The 20,829-nt window shown below is 41.7% G+C and overlaps 1 protein-coding gene across 1 annotated transcript; it reads right to left on the bottom strand.

Moving 5' to 3' along the window:
- Nucleotides 1-34: 34 nt before the first annotated feature.
- Nucleotides 35-10,248, bottom strand: SCCPDH (saccharopine dehydrogenase (putative)). Its single transcript, XM_065057923.1, has 12 exons — nucleotides 9,985-10,248; nucleotides 9,621-9,733; nucleotides 8,632-8,712; nucleotides 8,067-8,196; nucleotides 6,507-6,556; nucleotides 4,751-4,881; nucleotides 4,105-4,222; nucleotides 2,825-2,944; nucleotides 2,658-2,714; nucleotides 2,058-2,169; nucleotides 1,084-1,165; nucleotides 35-647 (listed from the first exon to the last, which is right to left on the bottom strand). Exons 1-12 carry the CDS (start codon nucleotides 10,187-10,189, stop codon nucleotides 542-544), a joined length of 1,305 nt encoding a protein of 434 aa, XP_064913995.1. The 5' UTR covers nucleotides 10,190-10,248; the 3' UTR covers nucleotides 35-541.
- Nucleotides 10,249-20,829: the final 10,581 nt, after the last annotated feature.

The following is a 20,829-nucleotide window of genomic DNA, read 5'->3' as shown; positions in this document are numbered from 1 at the left end:
TAATAAACCAGAAAAAAAAAGACAAAACTATGCCTTAAACTCTGAGAAACAACTCCTCCTCTTTTATTTCATTATGGGCATCAAGGCTTTAAATGTAAGAACACCACAAAGTAATAGCGCCAATCCCCAACAGGCATGGGGAGTAACTAATGGTTTCGGCTGCTAAGGCACTTGTTATCCAAGGCCTGCCTGCTTTTAGTAGTTGGGAAATGGGGCAAAGTGAGACAGCTGTGGTTAATTGTGAAGCAGGTGCCATAGTGGTTCCACTAAGTAGTAACTGAAAAGTTAATGTAAGAGATTAAACAAAATCCTAGAACTAGTACGCAGTAAGTCACAGATTTAACATACTTGTTAATTAATACTCAATACCCTTTACGGGTTTGCTCACTATAGCAAATAGTATTTTAACTCAATTTTTCTTCTGTTTCTCTGTAAAGAATACCACAGTGAAACTATTTTATGATTAGGCTTTTACAGCCAAATAAGTTTTATTGGAGTTAGACCCAGGGAAGGTGTTAGTTCATATAGTCATGTCCTGACTTCAGACTTCAGGCTTGCTAATAACAGAGAACTCCACACCACGTTTGTTGAGGCGATCAATCAGTTTTGTTTTGGAGAAGGCCGCTCCTGGAGAATATACACCACCTCTGTATTGAAAATGAGAAGATAAAAACATCAGTGGTGACCGGCACCTTTTTTTTTTTTTGAAGTCAAAGATGTGTCTTCCCACCCAAGAAAGAAAAAGCCATTTCATCCCACAGGAGAGCAAGCTGGTAATATTCATAGTTCCATTTCTGCATCCAGCAAACTCAATAGAAACCATTCTAGTAACTGAAACTACAGACACTGATGGAATAGATGCTGCAAAAGCATTACCAAAAACCTATGACTAGATCCTTTCAAATTGAAAAGCAGATGAAGGATAAGTAGGTTTAAATCAGCTCATGGTGAAGTATCTCCTTTGCACAGCCATTTGGGTAACACAAAAATCCACAGGTTTATGAGTTGTGTATTTTCAAAGAGAAAATACACACAGAGTAGCTTTAAGGGAGATCAAGCTGTACTGCATGTGAAAGTACTTACTGCTTAGGCAGACAAGCTGTATCCTCCAGAAGAGATACAGCTGCTTGAACCATTGCAATTGGTGTAGCAACATAGCCAGGTTCTGCCAAAAAAAAAACCCCAAACAAACAATGAACAGCATGTTAAGATGCAGAATGTAATCTTGCTCTTACCTACGGCACGCTGAAGGATAATCTAGTTGGCAATGAAACAGCCTTCCCCACCTAAGAACAGCTTTTTTACTTGGCAATCATCCCCAGTAGCTGGTGAAGTCCTTAAGATCTAATCTGGACAAATACTGCTTCAAATACAGGCCTATAAACCGACAACAACCACAAGCAATCACCTCTCCATGACAGAGAACACTGTTACAGCAAGAGCTTTCCCCATCCCATACTTAAATTCAGGCTTTTGCTGTGAGACTGGCAGATTTGGCTACATCTCTAGTTACTTAAAGAAGCTATGCTTCATTAACTCCTTTCCGAATACACATTCTTACTGTCTCCAAACTTTACTTCAGCTGTCATCTCCCCTCAAAGGAATGGTCTGAACACAAGTATGTTATAGCTAGAAATGACACCATGCCAGATCTGTTTAAATTCACTCACAGCAGACACAAAATAAACAAATAGTAAGTCCAGGCTCTAGCAACTGAAAATCATCCTTAAAGCATTCTGCCTTAACTGCTTTACTCTGCAGAAATGGAAATGGGAAAGTCCCAGAATCACAGAATGTCAGGGATTGAAAGGGACCTCAAAAGATCATCTAGTAGAAAGAATGAGAAGGACAAGAACGCAAATGAATTAGCTACTTCAAAAAAAAAAAAAAAAAAGGTCACAATGAATGCTAGTATCCAAGGTAATACTCTATAAAGGCTGTTGACTTTGTCCATGTTGCAAGAACTCCTTGAAGGTGAAAATAGCCATGAAAGCATAAACCTATTTTAGAGCAGGGAATGTGAGGAAAAAGCAGTTAGCTGCTACTAACATACATACCTGGCCCCTTGACTTCGGTGCAGATCTTTACATTTGGTTTTCCATTCTGGGGATCTTGGCCCTCACTGTAACCCTCGCCAAAAAAAGTCATTGTGAAAGAGGTTCCATCCATCTGTAGTGGCCAAGACAAGTGCAGTCACCAAACCAGTAACTCACATCAGGCAAGCACAAGTAGTAAATATGAGTATCTATTATGCCAAATACTATGATCCATATAAACATGAGAGTCATTATTTTGAGTATTGCTTAAAAGGTGCAATCTCATCTAAATTTTTAATCATTTCCACCTTCTTGGAACTGGTATTGTTTTAAAGCCCACCTCAGTGCCTCCAGCCCAACGCTTTCACTACTCAGTCTCCCCATCATCATTTGAGTGCAGTGAGCGAGCCATGCAAATATATCAGACCCAGCAACATGATCCATTTTTTTCTCCGGTCTCTTCCACTTACTTCGATGATTATTTAAATATTCAAAGCTATCTCAACAGGCACAGAAAATGTGCATTTAGGCATCATTTGAAACTAAGCAGTTGACTCTAGATTACTATTCTACCACCACAACAAATGTGTTCAATAATTGTAATGGAAAACAGTCGGTTACCTGTTTCTGGGTTGGTCCGTCCTTTGTGAAATGTCCAGCAGAGAAAAATTCTGGGTACTACATAATAAGAAAGTAAAAGAAAAAAAAAAAAGACAAGACCAACAATAAGCTACAGAGAAAAAAAAAAATTCCCAAACACTTAATTCTTTTGAGTCTTGAACACTTACTTTTACCAGAAGTTTTCTTCCAAAGCTAAACTTCACAAGAAGAAGAAATAAAATGCCAGCAAACATCAGCTTGATAACAGAGCCAAGACCACCTATGTTCACATAAGCACCATACTGCACCTGAAGCAAACACATTTTCAGTTATATAATTTGCATTAAAATTTTTGCATCAATTCATTTGTAAAAAGAAATCTACCCCCAAATTATGATGCAATTGTTTGATACTATAGAGAGCTGTTTAAATAGGGCCTTAAACAACTTTCTTAGTTCTAAACAATTCTTTGAATAATACTTCATTTTATAATTCATTATGAATAGACAATACAACTACAGAACGGCGAGGGAACGAGCATGGTAAACAAGAGCAGAAAACTTTAAAGAAAGATGTGCTTTGGTATCTGATTTCAGGCTTCTTTCCTCAGATATTCTTTCCTCCTTTTTGTGTTTTAGTTGAAAAGAAACCAAGGCCTTGCTTTAAAATTCTGCAATAACAATGGCAAGCCTTTCTTCTTAGTAGTTCCCAAGCATATTTTTAGAGTGCTTTCTCACCTTCATCTCTCAACAACAGATGCGTGTGATTCTGCCCAGCTGTAACAGATTGTTGGTGCTGGTCTCCTCTCAGGAAACCATGGAAAAAAAAACCAACTAAACATTTTTCTACCACCACCACTTCACATTGCCTTTACTCTCCACACCAGAGACCCAAGCGTCGAAGAAATCTCCAGATACAAATGAGCAGTGTATGAATTCTCTACCAGAATATTTACTACACTACGCTGACCTGACTGTAGTTGCACAGACTAGAATTATGATGCTTTTAGAAACTCTACTCATACAAAGAAAGAAAGCCTCAGAAACAGAATTAAACATACTTATCATTCCCCAAAATCATGGAACCTACCTCTCAAATATTTCTGTGACTCAAGGCTTCCGTTCCCTACAAATCCATACCCAGGAATCAGACAGCATGAGAACCCTACAAGAGACTCCCGTAACAATGACGCAAGCAGCAGTAACCACGCTCATCAGGCAGAGTATCAAGTAGCATGAAACAGCCCGTGCACACAGAAGAACCTGGACCACATCAGGTCACGCAGCTTCCAAAGGTGACCAACAGAACAAGCCTCCTCTATAGAAGCAAAAGCACATCACAGTCCTCACTATTCACCTAACTACAGAAACCCTACTACACAGATCTGCACCAAGAACAGTTATTACACAAAGGAAAGATTCACTGATAATGGTAATACAGACAAAGTATACTAATAATAGTAACTTACAGGTGTTTCCTGCAACTCTGTGTGCAAATAACGCTGAGACCGTTTCACCACAGAAGCATCAGATCCCATGAATGGAATGCAGTACTCTTTGAATTCCTGATTGAAAAATACAAGACCTCTGCAAATGGGGGAAAAAAAAAAAAAATTCAGAAAAAAGGTTCAAACATTCATGCAAACTGCAAGAAACTGATCAGAACAGCCCTGCCAAGACTGGCTTTTTCTCAAGCATTTTTATGACAATCTCTCTTTTCACTGAAAGCTAACCACTCCAAATTATCACCATCTCAACTCAAAATTCCATGCACTCTAGCAAGGATGAGTTTGATAATCAGAAGAATATTTTCACATTTTTTATTGTTCTTTTCATCACCACTGAAAGCCAGACCCAAAGTTTGCCATGTCACTACAAGTCTCTTAGAACTTTGAGACCCAGTAAATGCAGGGAGACATTATTTTTTCAATAAAAAATGAACAAATCGGTTAAGCAGAACACATGTACAATTCTACTAGATGAGCATCCATGCGTTCTTATTGTACTAAAGTCCTAAATGTATCTTTTTAGTATTTAATAATATGTTAACAAGCCATATAATAAATACTGGAACAGTTAGGAGATGCCATGTTTCACATCTTAGGCTTCTTATACCTTCTTTTAAGTTTTGCACCAACTACCGGAACAGGGGCATATCCTATCTTTTTTCGAAGCTTCCTCAGGTTGTCTTGATCCGCAAGGCCATAAACAGCTGACTTCCAGGTCCCGTCATGTACACAAGTACCCTGTGACATACCATATCATGGGAGTTAATTCAGTAGCCAAAGCTTTCATGTGTTATTTTAGTAACAGCCTTAAAATTACTACATGTATTAAATATTATCACAATTATTACAAATATGTTACAATGACATTAATTAAAGTATATTGAAATGTGGTGGGTTGACCTTGGCTGGACACCACGTGCCCAGCAAGCCTCTCTATCACTCACCTCCCCCTCCTCAGCATGACAGCAAGGGGGGAAAATAAGATGGAAAAAAAACCCTCGGGGGTCACCATAAAAGCAGTTTAATAAGGCAAAAGTAAAGTCCGCAGGCAGAAGCAAAGGAAAACCACAGATATATTCTTTACTTTGCAAATGCAGGCAATGTCCAGCCACTTCACAGGAAGCAGGACTTCAGTACATATAGTGGTTGCTCCAGAAGACAGAAGTCATGATAACAAATGCCCTCCACTCCTACTCCTTTCTCTTAGCTTTTACTGCTGGGCAGACATCGTATGGTATCGAATATCCCTTTGGTCATTTTGGATCAGCTGTCCTGGCTAACAACCCCTCCCAGGATCCTGCCGACCCCCAGCATACTGGGTGAGGAAAGGGGAATGTTGAAGAGACAGCCTTGATGCTGAGCAAGCACTGCTCACTAGTAGCCAAAACATCGGTGTGTTATCAACACCCTTCTAACCACCAACACAAAGCACAACACTGTGAGGACCGCTATTAGGAAAATTAACTCCATCTCAGCCAGACCAAATACAATCTGCACCCCTTATGCCACACAATTTGCATCATGCTCAGGTCCCACATAATTTAATACATGTATATATATATATATATATGTATATGTATGTATGTATGTATGTATATCTATCTACTAACCATCCCACTGCATTTAATTCTCATTACTGAAATCCCTTCTTACCAACACTTACAACTTATATTACATACTTAAACCATCCTTATACCCACCATAAAGATTCATTCATTCTCATAAACTATTATCCCCTGTCCTTTAACAGATATTACTCTCCCATTCTATGGGCTTACTCCACTTCTCCAGATGTTCCTAAGAACAGCCTATGACTTGGACCCCACCTGTCAAGATGCTCAGGTGCTCAGGACTGGTAAAGAAATATGTTGATTGTCAGCCACCAACACCAGCTTGGTTCGGGTCATCATTGCATTATTGTAATAATGACCTTAGAATTATTACATATATTATACATTATTACAATTATTATGTATATGTATAATGCTTACATGCCTTGAAATATACTGAAACAACCCCCACCACAGAAAAAAGACCAACAGCCAAACACTAGGATTATTGCCAACACACTCTGCATCTGTTATAGTTTACTTGACTCCTTCCCACATCTCTGCAAAAACTTATTTCTTGGAATAGCTTAACACAACAAACCTTAGGTAGACAGCCTATGTAACTGAACCTTACAAAAGGGCATTTGCTTGGGATACTTTCATTAGCTCCTGAAGAATAAAGTTCTTAGACTCATCATCAAAGAACTGTCAGCTTGTTCTCTGGTCTGAAATAATGTAACAACAGTTATCCTAAGGGGCTGCAGTGATGTTATCACAAATACCTCTGAGTTTCCAAGGTATAACCCAACTCACCTCAGGCCCAGATTTCACCTTCAGGAAACTTTCAACAGCAGTTAACGTACCTTTAAGGGAGGAGAAAACATTACTTGGCATATACAGTCATTAGTTCACAAAACCAGAGTACACTCTGGTAGGCTCAAATAGCAGCACACTGACATTGAAAAGGCAAAGCCACATCTTCATCTCAAAGTACAAAAAGCTAAGATTAAGTTCCACAGCTATTTTACCTAGCAAGGATCAAACTTGTAACGTAAAGTACTTCAATAAGGGTCACCAATATTATCTTTACTAATTTTTCGTTTGTCTTATCTAGTTAACAAGATAATGTAAATAATCAAATCTAGAAAAAGGAAAATAATATTAAGAGCCATATTTAGTTTTCCTCCAAGTTTCAAAGTAAAGGATGGTGTAGGCTGTGAAACCGGAGATGGACTTAAGGATTTTGGTAGACCTTTTCTAGTCACAAAACAAAACCAACCAAAAAATCCCCCACAAAACCAAACCAAACAACCCCCCCCCCCCCCCCCCCCAAAAAAAAAATCAAACCCACAAAAAACCTGAACCACACAAGTTATCCTAAAACATTTAATTTTAGCATATCTTGAGTTCTGCAGAGAATGGTTAGTTGTGATGAACAGCAAAACAAAACAACTACTCCTAATTCTGTTTTGTTTTGCTTTGCTCAGTTCCTTCTGAGATTGTAAAACTGTACTTGTACGGGCAAATTTCAACACAGCAAGCAACTGGATAGACAGGAAATGATACCATAAAGTAAAAACAGGAAGAGATATAAAACATCTTCATTCAAATCTAGTATTGGGCATCAAATTATAACCCATGAGCAATGAGATACTCATTTCCATGCCACTCCTCCCCCTCCAATCAGATCCAGATTGTTTTCTTAAACTGAGAGTTGATGACACGCTCCAATGTAAAGCAATCCCACAAATAGCCATTTTAATACTACATAAAAGCAAAACATTTGGCTACTCTTATTACCCCTTGCAGTTGAAAATCAGACCTCATGAATGCAGTATCCTCATTTGAGATTAGGATCAAGCATGATTTACACAGAATTAAATAATTTCAAATATTTTCTCCAATACAGTTATCTTTCAGTTACTACCTATCGCCTCTTAAAGAAAAAGGCATTGTATGCAGCTTGTACAACTTACAAAACCTGATCACCTACTCATTTGCGATCTTTTTCCCGTCGCCTTCCTGTCCCCACTGTCTGTGCCCCACAAGATTCTCACTCCACAAGAGGCAGTGTGCTGAGGTTTGCCTAAGGACATCCACAACACAGGCTGAGCAGCCTAGAGGTTCTGCTCTCTCAGTGAGTAACATTACCTTGAATCCCTCCTCTACCTAATGAACAACCTTCTCCAATCTAATGGGAATCTAATTTACTTTTAAATTTTCATTACCAGATTTGGTTGAAAGTGGTCAGCTGGTAAAGGCAGGCAAAAGACAGACTGAAAGTTTCCACATAAGTGCTACTCCTTTAAGAAACCAGATGAAAGAATCATCCATATTTCTTTTTCAGCATGAGGTCATGTTTATGCAAGTCACCTTTCAACTTGTCTCTGGTGTAGAGTACTCCCATATCAGCTGGTATAGAGTCAAAGCCACAGCTTCCAACGATGTATACTCCCTTTTCTGCAGCCTTTTTGTTGTATTTCAGGTACATTCCTTCCAGAAACTAAAACAAAGTCAGAACAAATATTTTAAGCAGAACTCCATATTTGGCCATCAGCACTTCACTGTCATACTTTAAACCACTCAGAAGAATCTTTAGATAGATACATATTATTCCTGATTTATGCTATGAAAGTGTCAGAGAAGTGCAATGAAATGTGATATACCAAAATTCCTACACGAAATCACAACTGAGAATTGAGGCAGAACTCAAAAATCCTGGATTTCCAGACAGAACCTGAGAGGCTCTTGTCTAAAAGTAAGAAAAATATACAACAAATATACATCAATGTACTTTAAAATAATTAATGCATATTGAAAGTATAGATCAGGAGGCGTAATTTGCCTTCATGTTCAAAAACATTAGCAGAAACATACTAAACAAATACTCCTTAAACAGATCCTTGATATAAGGGAGTGTTTTTCTGCTGTCACCTACCTGGGGTTCTCCACTGATGTCAATGCAGCTTGCACCATTTTCAACACAAGCTTCTACTACAGGCTCTCCAAAGAATCTATACTATAGAAGGAGAGAACACCACACGTAACAAAATAAAACCCACACAACACAACTCACCCAATGTGCTTTATCTAGCATATGTATCTACAATAAAATTAAATGCTTGATGGCTTGATTGCTTGATGCTTGATGGCTTGATTAATCCTTTTGCTAAGTGAGGCAAAAATTTAACAGTTCTTGTATATTTTCAGAGGCGGGGAGAAGAAACAGCATAACAAATTTCATTGCTGGTAAATGAGTTTCCTGTGCAGATTACTCCACTGTATTTTTCTAAGAGAAGATTGCCAAGGCCAATCTAATATATCTAATCTCAATTTATGATTTCTGCACTCATATTACCAGCATATTCTCTACTTAAATACTCTTTAACTTCAAAGACGTTGTCATGACCCAACTTCCAGCTCTTGTACTTTGATCCCCTCTTGAACGCGCTGGAAACAGTGACATTGAGAGGTTTAAAGAGAACAAGAACTGAAACCAGCAAGTCATCCTGGCTTCTTTTCCAACTCTGTCTTCAAACAGAACGCCACCTAAAACACTTCAGCCCAACCCAAAACTCCTCCCCACTTTACCGTGCTTGCTATGCTGCCTGTGAAAGACGTAAAAAAACCCCAAGCCTCTATGAATTACAGCACCAGGAGGCTCTGGTGAGAAATCTTCAGGCAATTACGGTATACGGCTGTACTTTGGGTTCCATTTCAAAAAGCTGCATTTCACGCGGACGGCTCCAGGACCTCCGGAGCCCCGCAGCGGGTCTCCGGCAGCCGCCGCTGCTTTCCCTGCCCCCGAGGAGCACCGGCCGCACGCAGCCCAGGAGCGGCGGCGGAGGGGCAGACACCGCCCCGGGCTGTGCCGGCAGCCGCGCCCGGGCGAACCCGCAGCAGCACCGGCCGCATCCCCGCACTCACCGGCCCCACGCAGTTGAGCACCAGCCGCGTCTGCCTCGCCATGGCGGCCAGCGAGGCCGCGTCGCCCACATCGCACAGCAGCACGCCGACCTCCGCCCCGAGCGCCGCCTTGCCTGCGCACCGGAGACCGCCGTCACCGACAGCGCCTGCCGCGCCGCACCCCTGCCCGCCCCGGGCCGAGCCGCCACCTCCCCGGCGCAGCCCCCACTGCCAGGGGCCCGTTCCGCCTCGACCCTCAGCCCCTTCCCCTCACACCCGCCCGCGGTCCGCTCCGAGCAGACGGGGCCCAGACACTGGGACCGCGCGGGCCCCGCCATCCCCGGACGACAGCCATGCGCCACACGCCCCCAGCCGCGGCCCGTACCCAGGCTCTCGGCCGCGCGCTGCACCACCGCCTGGAGCTTCTCCCGGCTCCGCCCGGCCACGGCCCAGCGCAGGGCCCCGCGCAGCTCCCCGCTGCTCGCCGCCCGCGCCACCTCCTCTACCACGAACTGTCCGGTGAAGCCCGAGGCCCCGAACACCACCAGCTCGTAGGGCCGCTCGCCCGCCCCATCGCCGCCGGCCGCCATGGCGAGAGGAGCCGCCGCACCCGCGCAGCGCCAGGCAGCGGCGCAACCGCGCGGACACGCCCAGGACACGCCCCTCGCCCCCCACAGGGGCGGAGCGCGAGGGCCGATCGCGGGGCGGCCGCTACGGTCGTTACGGGCTCGGGGTCCTGGCGGTGTCAGGGGCGTGAGCCGCTCCCCGCGCCAACCGGCAGCGGCACCGCCGGGAGAAGTGACCTTGCTCTCGGTCCTGCAGCGAGGAGAGAGCGGGAGGAGCTCTCTGAGGGGAGTTTTAACTTACTGTCAACACATGAAAGTGTACCAGGGTTTGGCCAAGTGGTTTCAGACCCCAGCAGTTGTTGAAGCAACGACGTGTGTAGGGAGAGGCCAGCATCACTGACCCACAGCAGACATTGTCTCCTGCTGAGCACGGGTCATTACAGCGAGTTATTGACATAAGCGTTTCAGCACAGGTAATGTAGGTGAACTGAGGACTCTTAGTAATCAAAAAGAAAACCTTAATGGCCTAGAAATAAAATGAAACACTCTGTTTCCCCTACAATCACAGCAAATATTTATGTTTTGCTCAACAACAAAAGCAGAACAAGGGAAAATCTGAAGTTCTTGTTGCAGTGGGGAGAAGCACTGACCCTGCAGAGCCCAAATGGTAAGGAGCACTCACAACTGCACAGCGCGGTGAGGTATTGTGTTCTCTGTGCTTTTCATGGCCAGGCTGCCCACCTGGAGTCCAGAGGCTTGCAGCAAGTCACTTGCGAAGCAACCTCGTGAATCCTGCCCGCTGGCCCTTTCTCCCAGGGAATGTCTGCCATATGTAAAACATTCCTGACAGATGGCTGTGTAACCTGTTTTAACAACCTCTAGTGACAGACACTTTCACACTGTTCCCCAGGCCATCACCTCCTGCACTTTGTTATGCATATGACTGGAGACAAGAAGCTAGATCTCCACATCCTGTAGTTTCAGCTCCATACCTTGTCTCTCCTGTTTCTAGAGGACATTGGTAAAAGATATAATCCCCGAGAGTACATAAAAAGTTGGAAACTTCCATGCATCTTCTCAGTCTTCCCCAGGTTAGAAAGCACTTACTATTTTGATCTTTGCTCATAGACCACTTCATATATACAATTTTCTTTTTCTCTTGCAAACTCTCCAGTGGGTTTATATTTTTCTTGAAATATAGTGCCTGCTACTAGGCCCCACATTGACATTAGTCTTTACCAAATCGATTGAGAAGGTTATATGATGTGCATGAATTTATGCCAGTTTCTACATGCCCAAAGATTTGCCTTTTTTGTTTGTTTGTTTTGCAAGTGTCACACTATTGATGCAGATGCAGCTGATTTTTTCTTCCACCTCAGAGGCTCTTTCAAATCACTGCTGCTTAGCCAGCCTTTTCCCGTCTCAGATTTGTAGTGAAGATTAATGTCCTTTGTGAATACATTCTAAACATCTCACCTCCAAGGCAGCAGGAGATCCTGACCTCGAAGCATCAACATCAACTCCTTGAGTGGTGCAGATTTGTAGGCCTACACTATCAGCTGTATCAGTGAAACAACTCAGCCTAACAAAAAACAAAGAGTCAGGGAGTGAAGGACAAAGCCTGGTTTTGTGTTCTTCTTTAACCCAGATCATCTTGTTGATCTGATTTACAGAGCAACCCTGCAAAACCAGTTTCTCGTCTTTGAGGTCACTGAACATCTCACTTAGTCGAGCTGGTCTCTTGCTGCCTACCTGTCCTTCCTACACACTGGGATAATTTCCAGCTGTGCTCGTGATACTGTTGAACCTCTCTGAGCTACTTTCCTCTTACACTCAGTTTTTCACTTCTGCCACCAATTCTCAAAGTAAAGTCTGTTTTCTTCAAGGCTTCTGTCTTTGGTCTTCTTTTTTCCCCTTCTCCTTTGCACAAGCTTTGCAAAAACATTGCAACAATAAGCAATCCATATTTTTCCCCAAAATTGAAGTTAACAAAGATCATTATTTTTTTCAACTTTGCATTAATATTTAAAATTGTTCAGTGACAGGAGATTGTAAGGAGTCTGGAAATTGCAGAGAGATTCTGAGATGACTTGCACTGCAGGCTGGGATCCGCAGCCTTCTTTCTTCATCCCTTTCCTACAGAAGCTTCCCTCTCCCATACTATCTCCTTTTCACATCTAATCCTCTGTCACTCCCAGAAAACAAGGCAATTTATAAACCTATTAATCTGACTTAACCCTTTATAAAGAGCCAGGACTGCACAAGCTTCCTTGGGCTGTATGTATTTGATAAGACTTGCATTGTTGCTTGGCAAGCACAAACTTGTATGCAGTGCTGAGCACCCTGTCTCCTTTCAGTGCCTGAAACTTTACACCATATTGGGCAGAGTCATCCTGTCTGTCAATCCACAACTCTCAAGCTTTCATCTACTTGTTCAAGGTCAGCTATATTTCTTTAAAACACACCTGCTGGAGCAAGATAATATATATAAATGGCAGGTTACACAAGCAACAAATCAGATGTTCAGAGCTGCAGAGGGACACCTGAAAACCAACTACAGGGGCATCAAAACCTGTTTTGTTTTGTTTTGCTTATGTACAATATTGTTATGGTAGCTCAACTCATTTTTTTCTCAGGAGACACCTGTGGTTGGCAAGTGGAAGTGTTCTGTTTTAGAAATCTCCAGTTTCACTCCAGCTCACTGGGTTAAAAAGAACAAAAAGCAAAGTCTCCTAGCCAGTTTTCCTTCCTGCCTGTGAAACTAACAAGTAGAGGGGGAAGTTTCAAAATAGCAAATATCAAGGGAATGTCAAGGCTCTGATTTTAAATGGGAGGCTTACAGCAGTCTTGATTGAAGACAAAGGTTAACCTGTTTCCCTAGTTAGTGTTGCCAACACAGGATTGCAAAAATTATTCTGTGGGAAAGCAGTAGGAAGGTTTACAGTTTTTCCTTGTCCAATAGGAAGACAAGAAGGGCCAGATCTGCTGCCAAGTGCTGTTCTGCAAAGGAGGTTCCCACTTGAATTAGCTTTAGAATCTCACAAGAAAAGATATTGCCGTTCCTTTTAAAATCTTGCTTTTCAGATTTGAAGGTGCTTTTGTTTCTGTGTTGTTTTGTGGTTGTCGTTGCTGTTGTTGTTTTTCCCATGTATATCTGCAGACAGATATTTAAAGATTTCAGGGCTTTAAATAAAGCCTCATTTAGCCAGGCTGACTCTGTTTAAAATAACTTCAATTCATAGAGGTCTCTGCCATTTTCTTTGGGCCAGAGAAGCACATACACGCACAAGCCATATATTTTCAAATGCCTTAAATAAAAAGAGGTATGCCTCCCCTTGCTAGCTTCTCCTGTTCCTCCTCGAGCCTCTGCCAGGGTCCGAGGAGTTTGTGTAGGCATTTATAAGAGCACATGTATATCCCATCATTTTGTAAGGTACATGATCTGATAAAAATCCTTCCTATCAATATGTATCTATTTCTTGGACACCAATATTTGTGGTAAAGTTTTTATACTCATTCATAACTTTAGGGTAATTTTTGTTTATTAAAGTGGAAATGCGGATGTTGTTCCATGACTACTTTTTAATTAGTGTAATAATATGGTAGCAGAAAGAGTGCAATGTGACTTCAATTGCACAATGCTGTGTGAAGGCAATTTTCTTAAATACAACATGGTAATTGTCTTGTACCCTAAAGGATGAAATAAGATTACTGGCTTGCATCATTGCAAAAGTTACTACAGAACACCAGAAAAATAGAGCACAAGAGTAGGCAGAGGTGTTGGGAAATAAGGTTGATTAACAATGCATGGGTAATTCACTACAAGGTATGAAGAACTACATGGGTTGGTATATAAGGGATTAAAAAAAAAAAAAAAAGCCATCTATGTACCTGCTACAGTTGCTCAGTACTGTAAAACCATGAAAAAAACATCTTTCCGGAACAAAGCCCCCAGTTCTTAGTGCCGTGCTGTATCTTATCATTAATTTATGCAGAATATTACTTTATGGTCAAGAGGCAATAGGCTGCAAAAAGCCACCCCATACAGAACTTAAGAATTTGTGATAAACCAAATCATTTAGACAAGGACAAAGAAGAGGAGTCTGAAATTTAAAACTGCAGATAATCCATCAGAGACTTACTTGCCGCATGTGGCAGTTCAGGAATGCTTTATTTATTTTAATTTTACTTTAAAATTAAAACATAACCTAAACTTTTTGAAAAAAAAAATCATAGAATCATTCAGGTTGGAAAAGACCCTTAAGATCATCAAGCCCAACTGGTAAACTAGCACTACCAAGCCCACCACTTAACTATGTCCCTAAGAACCTCATCTACACATCTTTTCAACACCACCAGGAATTGTGACTCCACCACTTCCCTGGGCAGCCTGTTTCAATGCCTGACAACCCTCTCCATGAAGAAATGTTTCCTACTATCCAATCTAAACCTCACCTGACACACTGGAGGCTGTTTCATCTTGTCCTATCGCTTGCTACTTGGGAGAAGAGAACACCACCCTCCATGCTACAACCTCCTTTCAGGTAGTTGTAGACAGCAATAAGGTCTCCCCTCTGCCTCCTTTTCTCCAGGCTAAACATCCCCAGTTCCATCAGCTGCTTCTCATCAGACTTGTGCTCCAGGCCCCTCACCAGCTTCGTTGCCACCTCCATGTCTTTCTTGTAGTGAGGGGCCCAAAATCGAACACAGTGTTCAAGGTGGGCCTCACAAGTGCCAAGTACAAGGGGACGATCACTTCTCTAGTCCTGCTGGCCACGCTGTTCCTGATACAAGCCAGGATACTGTTGACCTTTTTGGCCACCTAGGCACACTGCTGGCTCATGTTCAGCCAGCTGTCAGTCAGCACCCCCAGATCCTTTTCCACCAGGCAGCTTCCCAGCCACGCTTCCCCAAGCCTGTAGCCCTTCCTGGGGTTGTTGTGACCCAAGTGCAGGACCATCTTAATATATGTGTATACATACACATATGCGATATGTATGTTATATACATATATATATTCAACCAAATAAAAATAAGAAATTAGTTATTTCCACCTATTTCACTTACTTCTAAATTGGGAGATTACAAAACAACACATGGCAGCCTATGGCACCAGCAGATCCCACTTTTTTTTTTTTTTTTTTTTTTTTTTAATAAGCCATATACACAATTCTATTCATATACAACTCTAACCAAGATCTTAAAAGAAGAAATGAAGTCACCATAGATCCATGGAAGTATGGCAGAGGTCAGCGCTTTTGATTGCCTCTGGAGTTCAGGCTCTTTATTCAATATTTACTGCCACTGTTACTTCTCACAGTGAACTTGTAACAATTACAGGTATGAAAAGACTGATAAATGTACAGGTTTTTTTAGTAGAGACCAAGCAAGAAAATGTAGGGAAATAGCACATTTTTCTGATGACATTAAGTATTAACCAACATTGCATTAGAATGCCCTATAGTAAAAGTGGCCGCACAATAAATTAAGACATAAAGAGTTAAACACCAGAGTGCTCTTGCTGGGTACTGCAGGGCTCTGCCCTACCTCACAGCTCAGTAGTCATTTTGAGGACAGCAATTAAAGATTTGGAACTTTCTCCCATAGTTTCAGAGAAATTATTTAGAGGCAGCTAAGAATTTAAGAGTGAAAGAATTCAGAAAATGCAAACTAATCTCTGCTGGAGAAGTTAAAACCTGGAATGCTAAAAGAAACAAGAATAAATATTTTGCCCAGTGAATGGCAAATGTGGGAGATATTAGCAAAGTAGAAGCATCAAATTGCATAGAAGGAAATAAAAATGTCTCAATTTGAAAGTCTCATTTTAGACATTGCATTCTGGTTCAGCCACTTCCCTACAATGAACAGACTGGCAAATTACAGACAGTTCCAAGAAAACAATCCAGGAAATAATGAATTATCCAGGTGTAGGAATGGACACATCTTCTACCAAAAAAAACTGAAATTAAAGGTATGTATTTTTAAGCTAAAAGTAGCTGCAGAGGTGTGATAACACTTTGCAAATATCTGAGGATGTAACTTGTAGGGATGGAGGGTGAAGGACTTGGAATGCAAAAAGAGGTGCAAAACAGAGCAAACGTGGCTGACAGAGTGACCATCACAACCCATTCCTCACAGCAAGGGTAGTGTCAATAGGAGAATGAGACCAGTGGTTTGATGAGTGCCAATGGACGGGACATGTGAAACTGAGCATGTAAGTAGGTGGAACAATGCACTAGAATGTTAGTGTGAGGAAGCCATACATTCCAGCAAGAATAAGCGGATAGTTAGATAGATTGCCTGTTCTTGTCTGCCTGCAGTCTTCAGCATCAGACTGAACTGTAAAAGTATCTAGCCACATTTCCCTCAATTATGTTGTGAATATAACAACAGAGTCTAATTGTTCTTAAAATATTCCTTGTATCTTATTTACACAAGGTCATTATAAAGGGAAAATATCTATGTGCCATAGTTAGCTAAAACTGTTTGCAGGCAAAACTATACATTTCCTCAATCTTATTCTCCATACTCTGCTGACTTTAGTTACCTACAGAACTTCTTGGGGGCCAGCCAAGGCCTGACCCCACACCCAGATGCCTCTGTTCAGTGTATTTGAATGCTCTGTCAGTGTTAATGCAAAGTATCCACAAGTACTTTTCTTCTTTCAGGTCGTATACTGTCTGTTCACACACCAGAAAGACTCTCAGATTGAACAGTTACACACAATGGCAAAACCACAAACACTCATTTTTGTCACATCTACAAATCTCAGCTGAACTACACAGGCGTTACTGTTCTCAAAACCCTCAGCTGTCTTTGAACTGATAATATATTCTATCATGTGACCTCCACAATATTTTTTTTCCCCAGTACTTTCTTGAACAGCTCCTGTGTGAGGCCATCTATCCAGTGCATCTGTTTCCTTTACAGTAAGGGTTAGGGAGGATGGTCCTTCACAAAACTCTGATCTTCATCCCAGAAAATATGGCAGCTTAGTGCAAAACACAGCCCCCTCACATTCTGCAAGCAGAGCACATAGCTACTCCTTCTAACCCTATAGGAGTTTTAAAACCTTTGCACCATCATAACTTCCCTTGAAACCACCCTCTCTCACTTACACTACATCCTCACGAACTGTCAGAGACTGAAGGGAAGGGAATTGCTGATAAGGGGAGAAGAAATGATGCAGTGGTGGAGCTTTTCTCACTCTTGCTCCTGTGAAAGAAACTGGGAGAAGAGAGCACACCATTTAGTTTTGTGCAGCTGCTCTTGCTTTGTGTGGATGTTTTGTGTCAGAGAATTACTGCAGAATTTTGGGAGAGCAGAATGCCAAATATCCTGTGCTCTCAGCCACTACACCCTGCAGAGGTATATCTATGCTGAAATATGGGTGAGCAACAACACTTCAAAGCTGCTGCTTCTATGTCTCCCATGTAGCTACTATTCAGTAGGCCCTAACTGAGCTTCTGGCAGGGTAGCTGCAATTGAATTTAGATCTGTCTGTAATATGGACAAAGGCAAGATGTCTTTCATCTTCCTCATAGGAAAGATCCTAACAGATCTCTAGGGTCTGTAATGTTGGAATGTGGCACATTTCCCAAAATCTGCAGCTCACAAATGTATCTCATCAAGGAGGTTTTCAGAGAATTGCCACAAAAATGATCAACTATATCCTTTTGTTCATTCTGTAGAAAGCAGAAGTTTAGCTTTCAGATCACTGTCTTCCCTCGGGACTGCATTTAGAATTAAGAAGTCAGTACATGTAGCATTTACTGTGAGGACGGAAAGAACAAAAACACATAATATAATGCAGAGACAGCAAATTCACCTTATTTTATAGAGCTGACATGCTCAGCAGCATACAGAGCCAGTAACTGAACTTTGAGAAACACTAAAGAACCAAGTGGTCCTACAACACGGGAAATATCTGCAGTGCAGCACACTTTTCCATCTTCTTTGGCATAACTCCAAAACCCCTCTTTGCAAGGCCCGTTTAGAGAGCCCTGTATCAGTTTGTATCAGGACAGAACCTCATTTACCAACACAGAGACAATACTTTTCCACTTTTCTGAATTTCTGGAATAGCATCAAGGTATCTAACCTGGACTGAGAAACAGTTATTTAAGGCTTTACTTTAGTAAAGATGTGGCACACAGACTTTTTTACAAGTGTTTTTTCAATGAAAAATCGGCTTATGTGGCAGCAGTAGCAGATTCCAAGTCTGCTGTGCTGATTCTTGTCTGAATAAGAACAAATACTTTCACATGAACAGCGACTGTGTGATGTAGAGAGGGCTGCCTGATGGCAGATAACTACCGGACCACAAGGGAAGCATATTTATGAAGGTCTTTACTCATTAATCATTTCCTGAACATTAGATAAACACTTTCACAACAGCAGTTACAGCCAGTCAACAGTCACTGCTGTATATAACGCATTCATCTGCTTCTCTCAAAATGCCTCCAGCAGCAACCTAGGTGGCGCCTGAACCTGCCTTCGCAGCTCAGGATGGTGGAGCAAAGAAAAATAAGGGGAAAGAATAAGTTAAAGCACAGGATATTGGTGAAACCTAATGTTCTTTAGGAAGGCGAGTGGGTTAGGTGGGGGTCACACGGTAAATGGGCAGAGGCAAAAGGTCTGAGTGAGGTGTGTTACTCAGGCAGGGAAGTGGAGCACCTAAGGTAAATACACCAGCTTGTAGGCGCATGACATGGAGCAGAAGGATGTCAGTATAGGGATCTGAGGATCTGTTGAAAGGGACAGAATGCACTAAGAGGGCAGAGGCAGGCAGGAGTGGAAACAAACCTCTTCTGACCCATTTTTATGGTCTGGAAAAACGTGTTCTGGTAATATCTACCTGTGCTGATGAACAAATTAAAGTTTGAGACTTTCCTGCCCCAGTTCAGTATTGATTTGCAAATTATCTGCAATGGAAAGTTCAGTGTACTTTTCATAATGCAGGCTATGTAGTTGCCCACACAGAAACTGTAAGTTTATCAATGCGAGTGATTTACAGAGAAAACACAGGGCAAATAGCAGGATGAGGTATGGTAGCTGCTTGCTAGACTCAGAAACTGTGTCTGAGCTCCCTCTAGTGGGTTTTGTTGGTTCTTCACAGTCAAAGATCAGTACCAGCTTATTGATTGATTAGCCAAATTGAAACCCAAAAACTTTTAAAACAAATAAACAGGCAAAAGATCTTTGTACCTGTCCTGTAACAGTTCATATCAGTTCTGATTCACAAAGCCACGTTCCTCTTTTCAGAAGTTTCCAGAAAAGTAAAGAAGAACAAATTAAGTTTTAATGGTGTTAGAGACAAATTGAAACTAGACTTTTACCAAAGCACTTGCAAATAAAAGCAGCAGGCTCTCATAACTTCCTACTGCAGGTAGCATAAATATTTTCTAAAACACAGAAGGAAGTGTGGTAGAGGGCTTTTGCTGTCATGAATGCAAAACAACTTTGAGAAATAAGGCTGGCATGTAGATCAGCTAACTTGATATCTGCTGGAATAAACAAATAGGTGAGTCACTAACGTTAAAAAAAATTCAGACTGCTTAATTTTTTTACGTGACATGAACCTTGCCACTGAAAGCCTGAAAAGGACACTGTGCAATTCATTTAAGTGTCGGGATTTGGGGTCCTCCCTCAATTAGATCCCCTTCTCAAACTTTAAAAAAATGTTTAAAATCATTCAATTTTTTAAGCCATTAAAAAATACATTAAAAACAAAACCAAACCAAAACAACGAAACAAAAAACCCACCAAATAAAAAAACCCAAACAAACAAAAAAACAACCAACAAACAAAAACTCGTGGAACATGCAGCTTCAGACATGTATGTTCATCCTGACAGTGGTTTGCTGTGAGGCTGTACACAGTTTACTTTATCCATCTCTGTAGCATACAGGACACCGCTGGTCTTGGTTGTAACCACTGATCTAGGCACTACTGTTACAGCAAGCTGTGGACATCAGCATTACTGTTTCCTGACATTGCTGTTCTCTGGCTTGTTATCAATTCTGCTATGCTCATGCAACTGCATTTTGCTGCATTGTTTAGCCACAGACACAAACTGACTGCCATTCAGGTACTTGTCCTTTTTCAAGATTCCTGTGCCAGCAAAACATCCCTCTCACTTAGGTATTTGGGACTAACAATCTTTTACAGTCCTAACCCGCTCTGGGTACAGCAGAGAAGTGGTTCCCTCACAGTTTCTGTCCTCACACTGCCCTGCCTGGACTTCATTTCAGGAGTTATCTAATCCAGGTACACATTTAGGAGTGGGCATGACAGCAGCCATGAAGTTAATCAGAGCAGGGTGAGAAGTTGTTATCCCATCAGTCGAGGATGAGCGAAAGCTGTAGAGGAAGTTAATTTACACAAATGAGGAAGAGAATGAAGAACTGCAGCTTTGCATTTAACATTACCGAGCAGCAATATTTCCCTGCCCACCACATCAGGCTCGTCATAGGCTCACCAACAGGAGGTTTGTGCACTTGTTTTTACAAAAGGTCTCAGAAGGAAAGGAAGCACCCAAAGACTGTGGTAGTAGAAACCACTGCACTTTCTCTCCACCTCCCAGGTTAGTTCACCATTTGATCACACACTAAGCTTTTGAATAGAACTTTTCAAAGCAGTTTCTCTATCTGATCCTACAAATT

The sequence above is a fragment of the Columba livia genome, chromosome 3, assembly GCF_036013475.1.
Source record: "Columba livia isolate bColLiv1 breed racing homer chromosome 3, bColLiv1.pat.W.v2, whole genome shotgun sequence".
NCBI classification, from domain to species: domain Eukaryota; kingdom Metazoa; phylum Chordata; class Aves; order Columbiformes; family Columbidae; genus Columba; species Columba livia.
Note: the sequence above shows the minus strand (reverse complement) of the source record. Positions and strands in the feature narration are given on the sequence as shown.